A 21,267-nucleotide genomic window follows, 5' to 3' on the forward strand; every position below is an offset into this window, starting at 1 on the left:
TCTTTGGTTACTTTTCCACCTATAGAGTTGTCTTCTTGATCATCTCTGTTGAGTGTTGACATGACTAGAGTGACCGTACACTCATCAGCTTAGCTTGTTGTAGTTAATAGTTAGACTATGGCAATAATTAAGGCTTCAATATAATCTGGTGCAAAGTCAGTAGACCTGGTGAAAGCAATCAAGCCGAAGTAATATATTTTATTCTGATAATTATATATGAAGGCAAAAGATACAAAGCCTTAGATCAGAAAAGATAAGTTTCGACACAACACTATATTTTCTATTAGACTAGACCAAATCAAACGTACAAATGTACTGATCAACTCTATGGATACAACAAACATGAAATTCTTCATTTGGAAAGCAAGATTATTGATGAAAAGTGGGTGCTAATAAGATTGGAAACCCTTTAAGCTGAAACTTTGTAAGTCCTCCATTTGTGAAGCATAAAACCTGTGGGCTTCTCCTTACCATTCTTGTTTGAGTCCGCGAACTGAACCTTCTTCTGTGACTCCGCGGCTTGGTTCTTCTGACGATTCACTAGTCCTTTGTTATTTAATTTGTTTTTGAAAAGAGAGGAGACATTGGGGTAGAGAGGGATATCAGGGTGCATTGTTGGAGATTTCTCCATTCTTTTAATATGATCCAGGTATTCGTCATCCGAATTACTAATTGATTGCCAGTACTGGTTGGAACTCATCTTTTCTTGATTTACTCAACTAACTAGCCCTTAGCTTGTTTGTGCAGAGTATTTTGCTGCTTGATCAACAGATTGATTTACTCAAAGTAACTAACTCTTTGCTTGTTTGTGCAGATAATTTTGCTGCTTGATTAACAGATTTAAAGGCACAAACACACTGCTTAAAATATTCCAAAAAGGTGATAAATGCTGAGAGTTGCAATAGAATCTGATTCGTTCTCGCCAGTACTCTGTATCCAATCCAACCATTGATATTTACGCAAAGAATCAAAAGGGTTTACTTTTTTTGGGAATAGATTTCAGTAGACACTTTTGAGGCATTGTTGCAAGCATTTACCAAAACACAAGCAAATCGTGGTTCATATTTTTCCACTTTGGCCATTTGAAAGAGGAGAATTATCCATTCAGCAACCGGGAAGCTTCTGAAAAACACGTCCGATGGTGCAGACGAACCAACTTGTGTTCAGATACTTATTTGTATCCGGAATAAAAGTAATCAAAAAAAACTATGAATTACATGACAAGTTCAAATTTTAAATTCTGGCTTCACCTCATATTAAAATTAGAATTAATGTCAATTAACAATAGAATGACATGCTTGAGGACTAATTGGCTGGGTTAAAACCATGTAAGGAGAAGTATTTCACTATGCAAACTCTGCCAGTTAAGGAGATTGATCACATCAAATTACTCTAACCTTCGTGCTTACCTCCAGAGTTATTTACAAAGTCATTCAACTTCTATCTTTATTTTAAAAATTATTTAACTATAAATGTTTTTAATTACAAATCTGTTTAATTTATTTTTTTGCGGATAATTTTTTTTATTTTAAATCAAATTCTAAATAATAAAGCAATATCCATTTAAAGGCATTTGATTGATTTTAATATGTACGGGATGAAAAACACTACTAAATAATGTATTTGATTAGGTAATTTTATTTAAATTTAGAGGTCATATTTTCTAATAATCATTTTTTTTAAAAGGAAAAGAACTGAAAATGTATTGTAAAAAAATTAGAAGAGGTTTATATGGATTATTTTCAAATAATTAAAAAACATATTGTAAGCATTTTAAAATAGTAAAGCAATAGCTAAAAAACATGAATTAAAACTAAAAGTAATAGCTAAAACGAATTCTATAATTTTGAAAAAATTATACATTAATTAAATTAAATCAAAACAATAAAAATGACTTTAAATTTTTAAAATACGCTGAAAAAGACCGTCTACGTCAAAACTGTCGAAGCACAAACCGTCTATTATGTAGTAAAAAATGTGGTATAATTATTTTAAGATTGTAGAAAGAGTTATGTGATTAATTCCTTTCCTCTACCTTGATTTGAGAATGCTCAATCATAGGCAAGGGCCTGTGCAAGTAAGCAGCAAGACCACGCAATACGAATACATAGCTTAGTGTTTCATGATGCTTACATATTATACTAGATAGATGCCCAACTATTATGAAGAAAAACATTCATATTCATTGAACAGTACATACCAAATGTTACCAGATACGACTACTACCATAATATTATATTACATAAGCCAGTTCAAGTAATGACATAACTTAAAGGAGTTTGTCGAATCACAGTCGACGAACGGTAGCCAAAAACATAGTAAAAACACAGTAGCATCCAACCATTTATTCATACCAAACTATTCATATCACACGATAGGACAAACATATATATATATATCTTCTACTGCTCTCCAGCAATAAGATCCATGACGACACGCTTGATGCTTCCATTGTTCTTCTTAAGCAGCTTCTTGTTCATTTCCTTGTTACAAAAACCCTGCATTCAAAAAAATTGCTCAAGTCAACCTAGGGGAATTAATTCTTGCACAAGAAACAGGAGGAAAATTATCTTGGACGTCTAAATTAACCTACCATCTCCTTCAGCTCTTCAAGGATAGGATCCCACTCAGCAACACCACAGAGATCATCAACTGACTGCTCCAAATCATACTCATTCTTCCTCAAGATCTCTTTATTCAGATCTACCTGCTTGAAACCCATTTCCTCCAGCTCCTGCAGGAGGGACGTCTCAACTTCAAAATTTCCTCTGGCATCCTGGAGTGGTGGTGCCTGCATAGCTACAACAGCTGATGGTTGCATGGAAGAGTCCTCAGATGGTGGTTCCTTGGTTAAATCAATAATTGGATATGAAATTGGTGAACCAGAAGCAGATGGAGAACTTGACTTGTCACCAAAACCAACCAACAAGCTATCATTAATTGGAAACTTGACCTCCTGCTCCATGTTTTGGTTTACTTCAGCCACTGAATCAACCAACTCCATTGTGTTCGAGCTCTTAGGCTCAGGAACGACATTATGAGGTTCTGAATTCACATTTATAATATCAGCTCCCGATACACCACTGCTGGCAGGAGGTAAATTCAAGTTTAACCCCTGAAAAGCTTCATGGACCAACCCCCTTTTTGGAAGGCTTAATAAAGCATCAACCTTCATGAACAAGGACGGGACATTCTTAATATCAAAATTAGATCGACATCAAGGATATCAAGGCAACCAAAACTCACTTACCTGGATAAGCACCCATACACGCTGGCCAAATTTCTGTCCTGAAGGTGAAGCCAACCTCCAGTAGGATATGTACCTGCCAGGATGCTCAGGAGCAGTAAAATCAACCGCCACATCAAGCTCCTGGTCAACAGCCAAGCCAGCTGTAGTCATCTGCAATGCATATGACACCAGATCGTGAAAACTTCCACAATAATTGTTCAGCAACTGTCAACAAGAGGGGATCACAAGCACAAGAAACTAATTTCTCGTAGAATATCTCACCTCTAATTCAACAGAGAATCTATCACTTAATTTATCACCGCCAATCCAAACCAGTTGAGTTCCTTGAGGCCAAACGAGATTACCATTGTTCTTCATTCTCCAAATCTTGGTAAATTGAGTCAAGGGGGCCATGATGGTTCCATCCAGGACATTGACATCCTGTATGAAGCGGCTGTCAAGCTTCGGCCGACCTGCTTTCAACCCAAAGCCTCGAATGACTTGTGGGACAGTTGGGGGACGGGGACGCAACCTCCCATGCTGTAAGACGCCACAAACTATAAGAGTCAATAGAGGAGAAAAAGAGAGAGATACCATGAGAATTTGCGCAAATGACTTTTACCAGATCATGTAAACCCTTGAAAGACCAGGGATGCGGGTAAGCTAGAGGACGATCCATTCTGATGTAATCAGCATCATTTCCCATTTCAGCAAAACATATGCTGCAGAGATCGTAGTTCTCCTTCCTACATGGCATAGGATGGCTATATCATCTAATGTCGGTTCAGATAAAAACAACTAATAAATACAATAACAGGGTCCTTACACTTTAGATATGAACCTAGGTCCAGTTATCGGATGAACCCCACAACCATCACAGCGAACACCTTTATGGAAAATAGTCCCAGTCCCATCACTGTGATTATGGCTCCTTTTAAGTGGGACCTCAAAAGAGAAGTTCTGAGGTGGAATAGGGTTATTTTCTGTTGGCACCCCAGAAAACGGACACGCATTCACAGGAATCAGTGGACCTAGATGACGTACAGCAGGTCTGTAGCCATCATACGGCATCTTCATTGAACTGCCACTGGAACCTGCATTATGGGAATCATTAACATTTACAGTGTTCAGATGAACTAGATGTGAAGGGGTGAAGCCATCATAAGGTATGTTGATTAAACTGCCACTGGAATCTGCATTAGGTGAATCCCAGTTGCATTGTTTCACATTACTGGAACTTGCAGAGCCACCCAAATCAACCGGCTTAGCTACTGGATGTCCCTTGCTGGGCTGCTCATCAGAAGTCTTTTCTGGTGGAATAGGTGAGTTTCTCACAAATGCATAGCCAATAGTCCTTCCGTCAAGACTGCGAACATCAAATTTCTTATCCTTCTGAGCTTTAGAAGCTTTGAATGATGATGACAGAGCCTTGGTTCGATCACCTTCCAAAGTTTCTGATTTAGATACTAGCTTGACTGAGGCATCTACAGCTTCATTGGAGGCATTCGGTTTTGGTTCTGTAGTCTTCAACGTTGGCTCCTCACCATGTACTGCTGTGAGAGGCCCATTCTTCTTTGCGGATGACTCTCCAATTTTGACATTCGGCATTACCCCATCAGCACTCATAGCATTTCCTTTAGATATGCCACTACAGGAGCCAGCTTCTTTGACAGGCTGAGGCCCTGAAGCCTGATTTTGGTAGTGAGATAGCCCCAACTCACACATAGCATCAACAAGCTCAGCTAGGATGGGAGCAGAGGATGAGGCTGATGCAGTCATATCAGAACAGACCTTCATCACAGATTCACGCAGGGGTTCTGGAATGTACTTGAGAACGTCAGAAACACGGGAATTCAAGTTTAGAAATGGAGGCTGAACCCGAGGTGATCGTAAAGGGGTAGAATTTCCACTAGATCTAGCTGAAGCTCTGCCGCTTCTTTCAGCAGCATTCAACATCGCTGATATTCTCAAGGGATTCAGGTCTTGCCTCACAACGTCCTTTAGATCCGCATCATCAACAAGTGTGACTACATCTCCATCCTCATCAATATATGTTAGTGTGATTTCAGCATCATGAGCGAAATTGAAAAGTTGAATAATCTTGTCTCTCAATCCACCAATGTCAAGATCAAGTTTCTCATTGATGACACAAGCATTGAACCGTCTGAGTGTCTCTTCATACTTGACCTGCATATAATGAAAGATGATAAAGTGTGCCGCACAAAAGAGAGGTAACCCCAAAACCAACTCAGAAGCTCTGCCATAGCTCAGCAACAAATATCATTTCACAAGTTGAAAAACTAATGATCAATAAAGTAACATTCAACACCTAGCGGAAGCAAAAACATTTAAGTTATTTCTTCTAATTTGTCCTCAGCCTTAGCAGACAGCGTTACCTGTTGCCTGAACTTGGTAGGATGCTCGGATACACAATTATCAAATAGAAAGAACATATAACAAGAATAACAAGAAATTCATGTTCTCAACAAACTAATATGATGTATAGGAATGTAAATAATCCTTACAAAAATTGAAGGTTCAACCACCAGCAAAAGTTACTTAAAATTATACATGAGATCCAATTCCACCAAAAAAAAACAATAAACAATTCGCCCAGCCCAAATCAACCAACTCAACACGGTAAGACAGAAAAAGTCCTAAAATTCTAACTCTACCAACAGCAACATTTCTACCAAAAAAAATATTTTGCATGTGTAAACTAGACTGACTTTGAATAAACAGCGATTCTTAAAACTGGATAAGCACAAACAATCTTAAAGTTCTCATAAATTTAGCCCTTGACAAACATTACATCAAATCCGAAACTTAGTAAAATAAATTAGCAACAACAAAAAAAGGTGACAAATTTATAAATAACCAAAAAAAAAAAAAGGAAAATCTAACCTTGATCACAATAGATGACTCCATAGCCATGGCTAGGTAGAGTGAGATTTCAGTATACAATCGAGTAGAGATTATCGTTCCAGGTAAGCCCGCAGAACCTTTTTAAGTAGGAAATCAGTATATAGATACGATATAAAACAGATGATAACAAAACCCTAGCCCTAGAAATTGAGGAAGAACAGTTCAAGCGATAAAAACGGTGAAACAGAAGCAGATGAAGAAGAGAGTAATCTCACGCAATGAATCCACGCGTAACCGTAAGCCGCGCTTCTCTCACTGGAAAAACCCAAATGTTATGTGTAGAACTATCGCTTTTTATACTACTTTTTGTGGGCAAGCCTCCGATATTTCTTTGGCCTTTTTTATTAAGTATTAAAATAAATTAAAATGTATTTGTTTATTTCTTGCTTCCAAAGAAGTCTACAAGGCTAAGGAACTAAAAGGTCTTTTGTGACACATCACACATACGAACGATAATAATCTGTTTTTGCGAGAACATGATATATAGAGTGTGGCCGAGGTATGACGTAGTTAAATAGAAAATTTTAGCATTTGTTTGATCATAACTTTTTAAATAATTTTGACATGTCATGATTTTGAAAAAAATATTTATTTAAGAATGAACTTATACTATAAGTTCTAAAATTTATTTAAAATATTTATAAATTTGCAATATTATTTTAATAAGTATACTTGACTTTATTTTACATTTATATTCTTAAATTTTGGGTTTGTGCAAATATATACTTAAATTTATATAAAAAATTAAATAAGTAACGTATTAGTTCTATGTGACACATTACACATACGATATCATGAATGACACAAATTGTTATATAAGATTAATATAAGACGTGTGTGTCTATTTGTTTAATTCCATATAAGTTTAAATGTCTATTTGTGTATATTTAACTTGGAGGATATAAATATAAAATGAGACAAAGTTAAAGGCATATTTATGTATTACCCCTAATTTATAATGAAGATGTTTTTGAAAAATCATGACTACGAACATAATTAATATGAAACTGGAAAAGAAAAAGGAAGAAAACAAAAGGAAAATATTATTGATTTGTACGTGAAAAACTAGTATTACTACTTGTATTTCAAAGTGACTTCATAGGTGAAATCCGTATTAAAATTGTATATAATTGTATAAATTTGGTATAAAAAATTAGAATGGAATTTAGAAAAAAAGTACGAATTGATGAGTGCTTTTATAAAATACAAAAGTTTGGGATTGTTTTAAAATTATTAAAAAATTTCAAATATCAAAACTTGAAAACTTTGGAATATTTGTTGAGTTATGATGAATTATATGACCAAACAGTAGTTTTTAGAAATTTTTTTCTCAAGTATATTTATAGCCAAACACAGCCTTTATTTAGTAATTTTAGCTTTGATTTATACAAAGCATAATATATAAATGTTTATTTAAATTTGTTTTTAGTTATCGTTTATACTTGTTAACTTTTGATATATATTAATTAATATCTTAAATTTATATAAAGTTAAATAAATAAGTATACATATTTTAAGAAACATAACACATAAAAAATATCATTTAAAATACAAATTGTCACGTCAAATACAAATTTAATAGCTTTTTATAAATATCAAATCGAATATGAAGAAAAATTGAAATACACTAAATATTATAATATCAAAATTACAATATCAATAGGTAACTTAGGCTGAATCAGAAAAGTTCGATTGAATTTGAACTAAAAATCAAGTTGGGGCATGACCTCATTAAAATTATTTTAAAATAAATTAATTTATGAATCAGTTTAACCCTTTTAATCTAAATAATATGCGCCTATTTGGCCACACGATATGATATTATGATATGGAATCATGATATAGTGTCATGATATGGAATTATAAGATGAAATTAAAGTTTTGTTTGGACATGCAAATAAAATTGAAGTTTTGTATGGACATGCGATATGAAATTTTTGTGTTATATATTTTCTCATAAACATAAAAATCTCCTAAGTTGTAAAATTATTAAAATAGTCTCAATTGTGTATTCAATCTTATCAAATAAAAAATTATAAAATCGCATAATGCATTATTACAAAGATATTTATTCTTCACTTAAGTAATTGTTTCATATAGCTTTAATTTAATAAAAAAAATTAAACATATATTGTAATGTACTAGTTTTTAATATAATACTCCCACATAGTACGAACAATTTTTCAAGTTAAACTTGCATTTTTCGATCATGTGACTGAGAAGACGAACCAACATTGTTAATTTGAGTCATTTGTTGGTCAATATCATCCGCAACTATATTTTCATGTTTATAGAAATATTTCATCACTTTAACAATCGGTTGGTGTGAGTTAAAGTGACTATATGTTGGTGAGAATAATAAATTTTAAAAAGTAATGATGTGATTATAAATTTTATTTACATATGAAATAAATGGATAGCAGATATAAATGTGGGGTTGTTTTAACAAAATATAAATTTGTGGATCAATTTTTTGTATTAAAATATCTTAAATCATGATATGAAATCACTATGTAATTCCATATCATGCTTTTGGGAGAATATGAAATCACATCTCATGATATGGAATCATGAGATGGAATCACCGTGAAATCGCACGTCCAAATGCTGATGTCATCCCACAATACCATATCGTGATATGATATCGCATGACCAAACGCTTGTACATTGAAAAAGATTTGTAATAATTGCGTAACATTTTACTTAAATGTTAATGAATATTACTATTTTTATTTTGATTTGTTTCTCCTATTTTTTTTAATTTATTTATTATTTTGTCTGACAATTTCTTAAATTTTTATATGACATATTTTAGAGCACAAAATTAAAAAAATGTATTATATTCTAAATTTTTTTAGTTTAAAAATTACAAATTCTAAAAATTCTTTTATGTTTTAAAATATTATACCAAATTAAAACATGTGAGGCAATATTAATCAATACTCAAAATTCAATTGAAAGACAATTATCGAAATAAAAATAGAGAACTCAAATTTGAACTCAGTTATCACATCTCATGTCTTAAAATTCAACTTTGATCATCACATCAAGTATCACTGATCTAAATAACCTAAATGGATAAAATCAGAAAAAAACATATATGCTAAAAACCATAAGAATTTAAAGTTAAAAATTACTATAAATTCAAATATTAACCAAGATTCAAGTCTAAACAAGTACACCAAAAGGAAAACAAGAAATCCTCACAATTCATTCCATAAAAAAAAAATTCCCATCTTTAGCAAAAAGAGAATTATTGGTGAAAAAGAAAACTTAAGTCATCTAGCAAAAGTATAAAGCAGATTGAATTTAGTGATTAAATTGAACTAAGCTAACAATTATTTTTTTAAAAATAAATTGTCCTGGGTTAAAATATAGTTTAATTTTAATTTACTTTGTGATCAAAACATAATAATTTAAACGAATTAAATAAGTCATTTACTTTTAAACTTGTCTTAAGAAGTCTAGTACTCAAATGCATGTGTAGGCTAAATAAATCAATGAACAATTTCGGCTAAATGTGAAAATATTCATAGTACCAGTAATATTATTTATTATTTATTCGACGTTAAAGATATTTAAATTTCATTTCTACTAAAAAAATTTAATCAGTGATAAGAGTAAAAATAGTTATTTATTTTGATACTGAAAATCAATTTTTTGAGATTAACAATGATCTTTTTTTTTAGTGAACTAGAAAGCCCTAACAGTTAATTTACTGATGTTTGATTAGTCAGAAATATTTACTTATTATATTACATTATTTTTGTATTATTACTTTAGATTTTAAAAATAATTAGTCTAATTTAAAATAGGCCAAAATATAAGATAGGGGAAGCAGCACTATTGATCCCATACTAACAGTAAAAGTATAATTTTAGTTCATATAATATATGACAAAGCACATTTAGGATGTGTTAAGAAGGAAAACATGTCTATCATTTTAAATTTTACGCCTCCTAAAAAAATTACGTAAGTTTATCATATTTCTATTTAGTATTCTACTAAAGTCAATTTTTCAATAAATTGTTCAATGAATATAAATTAATCATTTAGTTTATCTACTTTTGTCATATTAATACTTTGAGGGTTAATAACTCTCACGAATAAAATAAGAAGAATAATGTCATTATGCATTGATTTTGTGAAGTGACAAATACTTTCTCTGTCCAATAATAGATGTCCACTATTGGCTTTACATAGTTTTTAAGAAACTATAAATACAAGAATAATTTTACTATATCACCATTTGAATATAATAGAGAAATTACTATAATTAATCATAAGAGTAAATTCGAAACTCAATGTAAAATTTTCCATTAATTTCATGAAGTGAATTAGTATTGTTGGATATCTTAAAATAATATAATAAACAACTATTGTTAGATGGAAAAGAATTAAAGACCATATAATTTCAGTAAAGACGACATATAAATAAGAACGAAGAAAATAAATAAAATAAATTTTGTGTTTGATAAGTGTGCAAAAACTATTATTCTCAAAATGTTCACATATAATTAATAGAGAGGTGCTAAATGACCAAAAAGTTTGATCAGAATTTGGCTAGAAAATTAAAAAAATTAGAAGATTTTTTAGTTCAAAATAAATTGATATTTTTTTATTTTTTTAATTAAAAGATATTAAAATTTAAAATAACATAAATAAAATATCATATTAATTAATTTTTTATTAAAAAGATTATTCCTAATTAATATCATGTGAAATTCGGAATGAGTGAGCGCAACGATGAGGTCTATTGGAAAATGGAAAAGACATAATTATACTGTAAAATGTTACTCGTATTAATAAATATTTTTCACTCTTTTTATTACAAAAATTATATTTCCTTATTTAAAGAAGATTGATTTTCCTAAAATGAAATATTTAACAAATCAAACATAAAAAATATTCTCTTCCCTATTCAACACACCCTTAAAATGTTCTTTTTCTTCCTTCTATTCATGAAAAATATATTTAATTGTTACCTATTTAATGGTAAAAAGATTGGTGGGCTTTCAATTTTTCAGTTTTGTTTTATCAAATTTTAATTTGATTCTTCTATTTTTAATTTTAAAAAAATATGCACTGTATATTAAATTAAACCAGTTCAATTTAATTTTTTCTACTTCGGATCAATTTCTTTCAGTATTTTAAATTGATTTTTCAATATAAATAAAAAATAAAATATAAACTACTTAAAAATTTAAAACTATGTTAAGGAATGATGTGTATCATCGTGAAACACTTACTATGCTAACTAAAAGACTATATTTGTCTTTATCAAGAACATTGTGTCTCTAACTATATCTCCAAAAAAAAAGTACAAAGACGATTTCTTTACATAACGTGTATTGATAGAAATATGTTTGAGTTTCTCTTGGAAATTAACTATATATATATATATTTAATTTTTTTGATGCACCAAAGTTTTAAGGTCCTTACTCGAATACCGAATTAAAAAATTGAACTTCTGAAAAAATAACATCAATATCAAAACTGAAGAACCAAATTAGTTCGATTCGATTTTTCGATGCTTATCCTAATCACTCGATTTCAATATCTAGTAGTTGCGACGTGGTTGGTTAATATTGTCCGCACCGCAAAAGCAGCCAATGAGAGAGTTCTTGAGTTGGCCAGAAATGGAATTAGACAGCACCATAACATCATTACCTGTTACAAATCGACTGTACAATCAGGATACAGCCATACAGCGTTACATTGATTTCTCTCAAATCTTGGACTAATTAATAATTTGAAGAGTATTGGCCAGTGTAATTTCTTAAAACTATGAAGTAGTTTTAATTTTACTTTAGATGGTACTTTTGGATATAAGAAACAAAAAAATTTACTTAGTCATCTTTTATTTTTTCGCAAAATATTGCTTGTGCTATTTCACGCCATTATATGCCAAATATATTTATTGTAATTTGAAATAGAAAAAGGAGTTTATTTGTACTTCTGTTACATCTCGTACAAGTTTTCATGGGAATATATTATTGATATTAATGATTGCATGTGCAGTGATATAAGAATGTTGAGTGCCATATTAACCAATTAAAAATGAATCCTAGACAAACTCCAGTTTTTTATATAAAAAACAGAATGAAAATGAACTTAGATTTAATATGAACACTATAATATCTTATAGAAAAAATATATGTATACTTGGGGTGAACTTGGCTCTATCAAAATTTTAGAGCAAGATCCGAATAATAAATTTACAAAGTTAGAACTTAGAAAAGAACGAGTTGTTATTCATATATAGTGAAAGAAGAAAAAAAAATATAAATTAAAAGATCCTGTACTCAGTACTCCATGGCAAAAGTGGATTCAAATTAGTTAATAATTAAGTGAAAGTTAATTATGAGTAAATTAATGCGCTCATAACAACGCCATTGAGATTAATCCCAAAATCATAACTCCAGAAATAGCAACAAATCCCTTCTCCCTAATCACTTCATTCACCACATACACTACCACCTCCGACGTAATTTTCTTCCCATCCTTTGCAAAAATACGGCGTCGTTTTCCGACGAAAGCTAGGAGTACAACCACCGTAATCCACGTCACAACGGTGGTCCGGACGGCCAGAACAACGAATCCGGCCACCACAACGGCGGCGGCAAAAATAAACGGGATAACAAAAGCGGCTTCCCTGTCGCCAGAGGAGAAGATAATAGTAGTAGTGGAGAAAGAAATTAAGAGAAACAACAAACAAGTCGTCGTTGTTGTTGTAGCAGTAGTTTTATTGAAAAAACTTTGTTCCGGTATATTCATGATTTCTAGGAAATTGCAGAACGTTTAGGAGAATATATGTATAATGAGTATTTGATAGGAGGAAGAAGAAGAATGGAAGGAGCAAAATAATGGATGTTAGTTGAATTAATCATTAAAAGTTAATAATAGTTTCTTTTTTTTTTTGGAAAAATTAATTTCATGGACAGGAATTGGAGGGCATATGGGTGCACATGGTAAGGTTGGCAAATTAGGAGACGCTCGTACATGAATTTTTGGAACACTTGCCTTTTTTTCGTTTTATAAATAAATTTATTTAAATTACAATTTTAAAATTCTTATTTCTTTTTTATATTTTCATCAATATAAATTGTGGTGTAACAAAACTGTCCCACCATAAATTAAAAGTTTTAAATTAGAGTCTTAAATATATTAAATATCATGTCAAAAATCTTCCGTGTGTGATTTAAATTTATCTAAAACTAGGGAACTTGATCGCTCTACGCGCGATCGTAAAAGAATCAATATTTTCTCTCTAATCAATTTTAATTAAATTATTATATATTTAAATTATATTATGAAGAGTATTTTAAAATGATGAGAGAAAATAACACTTCATAAATTTAATATTTTAAAAATAAGGATAGTGTATTCTTTATCAAAATAAATTATATATTTTGCGAAACAATTTATTTTATTTTACCTTCTTAGTAATAATCGATGTCGAAATCATTCAATAAATAGTTTTACAAAAAATTGAATCCTTTTATCTTCTCCCCTATTAGGTAAGAACAAAATCTTTTTATTGAAAAATGAGAATACACATGTTAGTAGAATAAAAATTAAAATCAGAAAGGAAAATATTTTCAAAATAAAAAAATAAAATATAAGGATAAAACTTAACTGATCTGTTTTTCTTTTACCTTCTTAGCAAATAATGATGTTAGAATCATCAAGTACAAATAGTTTAAAATTCATTCTCAGATTTATCACTTTCTCCCCAGTTAGGTAAGAACATGTTTCCTTATGTATTTCATGTTTTTTCACTTGTGAGTTGTGATCAAATAAAAAACTTATGATGAGAAAATTCTGATAAAGTGTAAAAATTATAAGTAAAATATTATTTGGTATTATAAATTTGAAATGACATTTAGGAGGTATAAATATGTGAATGTCACTATAAGCAATTGGATAGACTAATATGTACTAAGAACACCTAAAATTTTATCATAATTTGATGGATGCCTTTAAACTTACGTAGACAATATGCTCTATCATCCGTTCATGTTCCTAATCAAACCTCTAATAGGGTCATCAAATTCAAAGCAGTCATACCTTACAAAGATACTTTTTGCAGCGATCTTTTTGAAGCAGCTCACATAATTTTTCTATGACCATCTCATCGAACGTCAAAAGCAATTTCTCCTCATAATTTAACATCATTTGAATTCAATCTTCCAATAATATATTTGTAATACTTGGAAACATATATGGTGATCATTTTAAATGACCATCTACAAACATATTTAGACGGAGCAATGTAAAAAATCATGAAATCACAAATCAAAATGAAATTCTTACCATGAAAATACATGTAATAAACAATGATAAGAAATATATAAATACATATACATAATCCTTAGATTACATGAAATAAAATTGAAAAGAAAAAAATGCTTATATATAGCACATGTATGAAATGATAACTTGAATTGTCAAAATAATTGAAAGATCGTGGAAGCAGCCGTTTTGAAAAAGTAAATAATATAATTAGTGAGGATAGCCGTTTTGAAAAAAGAAGAATTTATGGGTATGGTTACAATTTATTTAATAATATAATTTATGTAGAAATAATTAGTAAAAAATATTTTAAAAAATGAGAAAAAAAGGAAAATTGAAATGCTGGTTTTTTAGCTATGCCACATCAGCTGGCCAATGTTTCTGCTTTATATATATATATAGATTTTAATAGGACATGAAACCTAAATGGAAAATATAAAAAAAAGAGAACATTTTATTTTCATTGTTATTAGAGGATACTGAGGGGCGGATTTTAGTAGGTTCAATTGAACCTACTTCATAAAAAAAAAAATTGTATTATACATATATAAATTATCTGTAAAGATATTTATTTATATAAATAAAATGAACCTAATGTTTACACAATGGATGGCGTGGGTCAGTGGTGAATGGGTTTAATTCACCCCGTGAATCCAAGTTTGAACCCTACTCAAGGCATGATTTTTTTGTTCTTTTTTGGTATTTTCCATATTTTTCTTTTAAAAATGAAGTAAGTAATAAATGTAGTGTACAAAATTGTGTATTTATTTTATTTTTACTTGATATACACAAAAGTTAGGTTGAATCATTTTTATATATTTATTATTTTACTAACTTTCATTTATTTATGGTTTTCAAAAATTGTTATAGTTTTAGTCTAACATATAAGAGTAACAAGTAGCTTGTTAAATTGAAAATATGTGAAAAATTTTCTCGTAAGTAGATAAAAATTTAATAGAGTATATCTTTTTTGTTAGGAATATCATCTCAAAATAACTTGTTAAGGATATAATATAATGAAAAGAAATGATAATTGTTATCATGTCAAAGGGTCAAATATACTATTATACTATGGGAAATAATACAAATATATCGTTAGTTATATTTTTGGGTTAAATATATCTCTTTCGTTATACTTTCAGGCTAAATATATCCTTACGACTAACATATAACATATGGACGGCTAAGATTAAAAGAACAATTCGATTTAAAATAAATCAAATTGGGATATGTAATAAGGTAAACAATTGTATATTATACATATATATTTGTATATATGGCTAACGAGTTTGGGAGAGGAAGGAGAGAGGCGAGAGAGAGGGGGCAAAAAGTGAGAGAGAGGTGAATTGTATATGTATATCAATTAGATAATTGTATTATACATATGCATTTGTATATTCTGACGAATTATACAATATACAAATGTGGCTAATTAAACTCGAAGTCAACTTACGTAATTAATGTATAATGTTAGTCGTGAGTGATTATAACAAACTATAACTATGATAAGTAATTAAATAGTATAAGTTTTGCTTAACCGCATAACTTTCCATTTTATTAATTTATCACCTATTAAAATTACCTGCTGGTGTAAAATCAACAGTGGATTTCAAAATACCAATCCATCAAAAAAAGTCTCCATCAAATATAACAACCATCGTATCAGGCAAATATATAATTGTGGCTACAAAATTCAGAGGTGTGAATAACGCTGTTTTTGATTAACATTATGGATAATCACTGGGGAGACATCATACTGCTTGCTACTGTGATTTTCCTCGGGTGACTTTTTTTTGGTCGGGGAAGTAATAGGTACTTCGATGAAATAATTAAGGTGCATGCAAACAATCCATATATATTTCCGAAACCTTGTAGCCTACGCATACATGGCCTTCCTTGCCTGATAAAAATTTATAGAGTTGCTGGTCAGAACAATGGAGTTTCTTGTTTTACTACAATTAGATTAAATTTAGAACTTGCCTGAAGCTCCCAATTTGTGCGCAACGTAATAAGTAGAAGAAGTAATGCTTGAAGACCACTACCACTTATAATCCCTGTCCAAAGACCCTGCTACCACCATAATGCCATAAAAGAAACAAAATATGAGTCTCCAATAAACTGTTACACTATCAACACGAACATTTGCAAGTGAAAAATTTGTTACCTTTCCTCCAAGGTGGTAGACAAAGGTTAAAATGACTGCACAAGGAAGTCCAACAAGATAATAGGCTCCAAGATTGACCTGTGCACCAAGTTTCTGCCAACCACATCCTCTTGCAGTACCTGAAGTTTAAAGTTATCATCAAATGCACTTCATTTTTGTATTAATTAGCAGGGCTGGCTCTATGCTTATTTGAATAAGGACATTGGCTTAGGCCCCTAATTTTAGGGGCCCTCAGTTCTCTTTAATCTCATTTAAATAGAAGAAATCAAGAAGATTTGTTTTATTTTCTTACACTCTCTACGCTACATTATTTTATTCTTTTAACTTAGAGTAAAGTAATGTTGTATCAAAAATATGAATCAATAGTCGAAAAGTGAATTGTATATTCTTTTTATATTTACAGGTATATGGCTTCAATTAGATTGTTTGGAGTTCAAACCTGAAAGAACCCCTTGGATCCCATCCATGAAATTGGACAATGCAAGCACTGGCATAATCGTGGACAGATATTTTACTACTTCATCTTCGTTAGTGTATAAATATCCCCATACATTTCTTGCAGCAACTGCTATTCCGCTTAGTAATAGGCCCTCTACCGTAGCCAGAAGTAAGACTGTACGTGCTGCGAACTTGGCTGCTTTAGGTTTCCCTGCCCCCAATTCATTTGATACCCGCGTACTTTTCCAACAACCAAACAACAAATTAAACAACATGAAAATTTTATTATATACGCTAGCAAAAGGAAAACTTACCTTACTGCACTACCAAATCCGAAGGGAATCCTGAACACCAGAGAGCTGATACTTAGGCTGGGGAAAGATTAAAAAGAATTAATATCTGTGATGAATTTGATCAAATTGATCTAGATGCAAAAATTCCAACTCAAAGTCACCAACCCATTTGTTGGTCTCTGTTTTTGTTATCGATGAAAAAAGCCCTTGACATTGTGTACTAACCTGATCGCCATCATAGATGTCTCGAGCTTTGGATTAGGAAGCCACCCCGACATGAACACCGGAAACTCATAAGCCCATTGCTCCAAGCTAAGCTTGTTCCCAATTTCAAAAAGTTCATATCAGATTTGAGCGGTGAAAGAGAGAAAAGGATCCACATTGAAAAAATGATTTAAGAATATTGACACGGAACTAACCAGACCATAAGTGCTGACGGAATAGCTATCGATAGAAAACTGAGAAGATTTCTTGCACCCTCCTTGGAAAACCCTGTCCATGTTTCCTTGCATGATGACGCAAACCTTATATAAAGCGCCAAAATCAGCACATTGATCCAGTAAGATATAGCATTACAGAGCGCAGCTCCTTTGTTTCCCATTCCCAATCTGAAAACCAGTGCCCAACAGAGCAACACATGAATTAAACTCGTAAAACAAGTGCTGATCACAAGTGGTTTAAGTCTGCTTTGTGTTTGCAGGAATCTAAGTTGGCATTGGAGGATTCCATAAGGAAAAATGCTGGGAATCAACCAACGAGCATACAATCCGGCATGGACTGAAACTTCCATGTCTTGTCCACAGAAAGCAAATATATGCCCTGCAAATGCCCAAATAATCGATATAGGTATGCTAATAGCCAACAATACAAGCATTCCTCTTTGCATATGTATTCCAAGCATATGATACTGTTTTGCCCCATAAGTTTGTGCGCATAATGTCTCCAATGCACTTCCCATTCCCAGCTATCCATACGGAAAAAACAAAAAGGATTGCATTATCAAATTAAAGTCATATAAACATGTAATTTTATAGAAGTTTTAATTAGCTTCTTACCATGAAGCTGAAACCAGTTACTCCAGCAAAAGAAGTGGCTAAAGTTGCACTTGAAAGAGAAAGCTCTCCGAGGCGACCAACAAACATGATCGATATCATCTGTAGAAAGTACTGCAGAAAACTTATAAGAACCAAAGGTCCTGCTAACTCTAGTTGCTTCTTTGTCTCTTCAATAACCTCACCTATATCGCAACATCCTCTATCGCGATCTTCAGGATTCCATGATCCCTTTTCGATGTTGTTGGAAAGAAGAGGAAATTCGGAGTTCCTTTCACTCATCATGGTTTATTTTATTAAAATGGGAACAACATACAACAATTTAAAACACAGAAGAAATCAAACACAATGTGGTGGTGGTGGCAACTAATTAAGTATATTTATTTTAGAAATATAGTTCATTAGTGGCCAGCTAGTTTGTTGTGATAGAAACGGTTTTTGGAGATTGATCCATTAAATATATTTCATTTTTCAGTCATGGGTCATCGTTGTGTTATGTGTGGTCTTTTTTGAGCTTTTTTTTTCTTTTTTTAAATGATTGAAAAGCTATTACTCTTTTACAAAAGGATTGGGGTTTAGAACATCTTCAACCTATAATATTAAAATACTGTCGGTACTACTTAGTGTAAATCAACTTCAACATATTATACTAAATTTTACGCTAAAGAAAGGGTGTTGTGTTAGAGCCCCAAAAACACCATCAAATTTTATACCAAAATATGTGTTATTTTGACGTTGAATTTGATGTTGTGTCGGATATGGTTAGATCTCTTATTTTAGGAGGTCCTTATTCCCCTACATTTGGGCCTTACTTATTTTAACTTATTGTCTAGCACTTCTAGAAAAAATTATATAGATTAATGACATAATGCAAGTCCGGAGCCTACAAAATATTAACAACAATTTCAAAACGGTATATATAAAATTTTATATCAACCAAAACGGTAAAATCGCTGCACCAATAGTGACTTACCCCACCAGAAAAAGCAAAATCGCTGCCTCTGCAGCGATTTTTCAAAATCTGATTAGGCAGCGATTTATAGAATTTTTTTTTTTACAAAATCGCTGCCCCAGCAGTGATTTCAAAAAAAAAAATTTAAAAGAAAATAAAGAAATCGCTGCTGGGGCAGCGATTTCATAAAAAAAAATTAAGGAAATCGCTGCAGGGGCAGCGATTTAATATTTTTTGAATTTTTTTTTTTATGAAATCGCTGCTCCCAGCAGCGATTCTTTACTTTTTTTTAAAAAAAACAAAAATTTGAAATTGCTGCTGGGGCAGCGATTTCCTTATTTATTTTTTAAAAAAATCGTTGCCTAGGTAGCGATTTCCTTATTTTTTTAAAAAATCGCTGCCTAGGCAGCGATTTTGTAAAAAAAAAAAATTTCTTCTATAAATCGTTGCTTAGGCAGCGATTTCATTTTAAAAAAAAAAAAATCAGCAGCGATTTTGCTTTTTCCGGTGGGGTAAGTCGCTGTTGGTGCAGCGATTTTTACCGTTTTGGTTAATATAAAATTTTATATACCGTTTTGGAATTTTTGTTAATATTTTGTACCTTTAAGCTCCGGACTCGACATTATGCTATATTAATAAAATATTTATCGTTGTTATACTATCTTTTTTCATCTAATACTTATAATCATTTGTTGTTATACTATCTTTTTTTCATCTAATACTTATAATCAGTGTCATGTGCAAAAGAAATTTAAATAGTATCACTTTTAAAATGAGAAACTAAATAAAAAATGTAACACCATAACTTTGATGTAAGGACTAAGGAGTGTCACTTTACATTCTATATTCGTTTTTTTCTTTTTTCAATATATATACATATTTAGTAAAGAATTTCTAACAAGTAATGTCACATGATACTCCACGAGCCTTGCTAAATCCGCTCTTATTTATAATACATACTAGTTTCCGTGCACGCGCTTTGCGCGTGTAATTCATGAGTGTATTATTTCTTAAAAGATAATACTACTAAATAATAAAATATGTCTAATTGAGATTTTTTACTTTGTTTTACTACTAATTGTGACACTCCAATTTTCTGACCTCCAAGTGAATGCATCAAGATAATAATATGAGAAATTAATAAAATAAACTTTGTTTGTAATTCAAAAAATAAGTTTGCAAAGCTAAAAGGAAAAATAACAACTATCTAAATTAAATTTCTTGATAGTTCCGTTTTATTGGTAGAATAATGCTAGATAGTGTAAGATTAACTTTGAGTGAAGGAAAACAAAACCTTTTAACTTTTTTAATGAATGTGTTTTAAGTATTGTATTAAATTTTTATCCATAAACACTTTAAACTAATTAGTTAACTATAAATATTCAAAACTAAGATGTAAAAAGTTTTATCATTTATATTTTAAAAATCAGGATATTTATGAATAACTACTATTTTTATATAAAATTTAATTCTGTCATACATAACTTATCCACCATTAATCTAATATTATACGTTTCACCTTTTTTTCCATAAAAAGAAAAGAAAAGAGTAAACATCCTATTTTATCACATTCATTCTTAAAGATGAAAATTAATGTATATGTAAAAATTATAAGTACGGAGAAAAGAAAAAAAAAAGGTACACATGAACAAGATAATTAGGCATTTCATTTTGTTTGTCTCTATAGTGAAACTGAACATTTGAGCATACAAAATACAAATATGAATTTAGAGCAACTTGCTAATAAAACAAGAATTCAACTATATGAAGAGAGACAAAAAAGTCTTATTATAATTCTTACTACAAATAAGTATAAAACTAACACATCAAGCTCCGATGCTTCAGTAATTGAATTCTTATCTATTCTCGTAACTGCATAAGGGAATCTCACAACTTTCACCTCAAATTGTGACATTATT

At 30.9% G+C, this 21,267-nt stretch overlaps 3 protein-coding genes across 4 annotated transcripts; all 3 read right to left on the minus strand.

Annotated features, from left to right (window-relative positions):
- Positions 1-2,160: 2,160 nt before the first annotated feature.
- Positions 2,161-6,470, minus strand: LOC107014343 (protein NBR1 homolog). 2 transcript variants are annotated; one of them, XM_015214215.2, is made up of 8 exons: positions 6,370-6,470; positions 6,134-6,231; positions 4,056-5,416; positions 3,852-3,975; positions 3,512-3,769; positions 3,251-3,400; positions 2,594-3,169; positions 2,161-2,498 (listed from the first exon to the last, which is right to left on the minus strand). In XM_015214215.2, exons 2-8 carry the CDS (start codon positions 6,161-6,163, stop codon positions 2,403-2,405), a joined length of 2,595 nt encoding a protein of 864 aa, XP_015069701.1. In that variant the 5' UTR covers positions 6,164-6,231; positions 6,370-6,470; the 3' UTR covers positions 2,161-2,402. The 2 variants fall into 2 exon arrangements, with proteins under 2 accessions (XP_015069701.1, XP_015069700.1); XM_015214214.2 differs by having other exon boundaries at positions 6,134-6,437.
- A 6,065-nt stretch (positions 6,471-12,535) lies between these two features.
- On the minus strand, positions 12,536-12,931 carry LOC107013736. Its single transcript, XM_015213613.2, has one exon. It carries the CDS (start codon positions 12,929-12,931, stop codon positions 12,536-12,538), a length of 396 nt encoding a protein of 131 aa, XP_015069099.1.
- A 3,499-nt stretch (positions 12,932-16,430) lies between these two features.
- LOC107013070 (protein DETOXIFICATION 16-like) lies at positions 16,431-18,797 on the minus strand. Its single transcript, XM_027915924.1, has 6 exons — positions 18,400-18,797; positions 17,764-18,308; positions 17,570-17,656; positions 17,366-17,422; positions 17,053-17,291; positions 16,431-16,732 (listed from the first exon to the last, which is right to left on the minus strand). The coding sequence occupies exons 1-6, from the start codon at positions 18,679-18,681 to the stop codon at positions 16,488-16,490; spliced, it is 1,455 nt and encodes a 484-aa protein (XP_027771725.1). The 5' UTR covers positions 18,682-18,797; the 3' UTR covers positions 16,431-16,487.
- Positions 18,798-21,267: the final 2,470 nt, after the last annotated feature.

Source organism: Solanum pennellii, chromosome 3 (assembly GCF_001406875.1).
Source record: "Solanum pennellii chromosome 3, SPENNV200".
Classification (NCBI taxonomy): Eukaryota; Viridiplantae; Streptophyta; class Magnoliopsida; order Solanales; family Solanaceae; genus Solanum; species Solanum pennellii.

Excerpts from the sequence above, each read along its gene's own strand:
- LOC107014343 (XM_015214215.2), bottom strand. The coding sequence starts at position 6,163 with ATGGCTATGGAGTCATCTATTGTGATCAAG. Across the intron at positions 5,417-6,133 it reads AGTCATCTATTGTGATCAAG|GTCAAGTATGAAGAGACACT; the intron begins GTTAGATTTTCC and ends CATTATATGCAG. Across the intron at positions 3,770-3,851 it reads TCAAGGGTTTACATGATCTG|CATGGGAGGTTGCGTCCCCG; the intron begins GTAAAAGTCATT and ends GGCGTCTTACAG.
- LOC107013736 (XM_015213613.2), bottom strand. The coding sequence starts at position 12,931 with ATGAATATACCGGAACAAAGTTTTTTCAATAAAACTACTGCTACAACA.
- LOC107013070 (XM_027915924.1), bottom strand. The coding sequence starts at position 18,681 with ATGATGAGTGAAAGGAACTCCGAATTTCCTCTTCTTTCCAACAACATC. Across the intron at positions 17,423-17,569 it reads ACATCTATGATGGCGATCAG|CCTAAGTATCAGCTCTCTGG; the intron begins GTTAGTACACAA and ends ATCTTTCCCCAG. Across the intron at positions 17,292-17,365 it reads GGATTTGGTAGTGCAGTAAG|TACGCGGGTATCAAATGAAT; the intron begins GTAAGTTTTCCT and ends TTGTTGGAAAAG.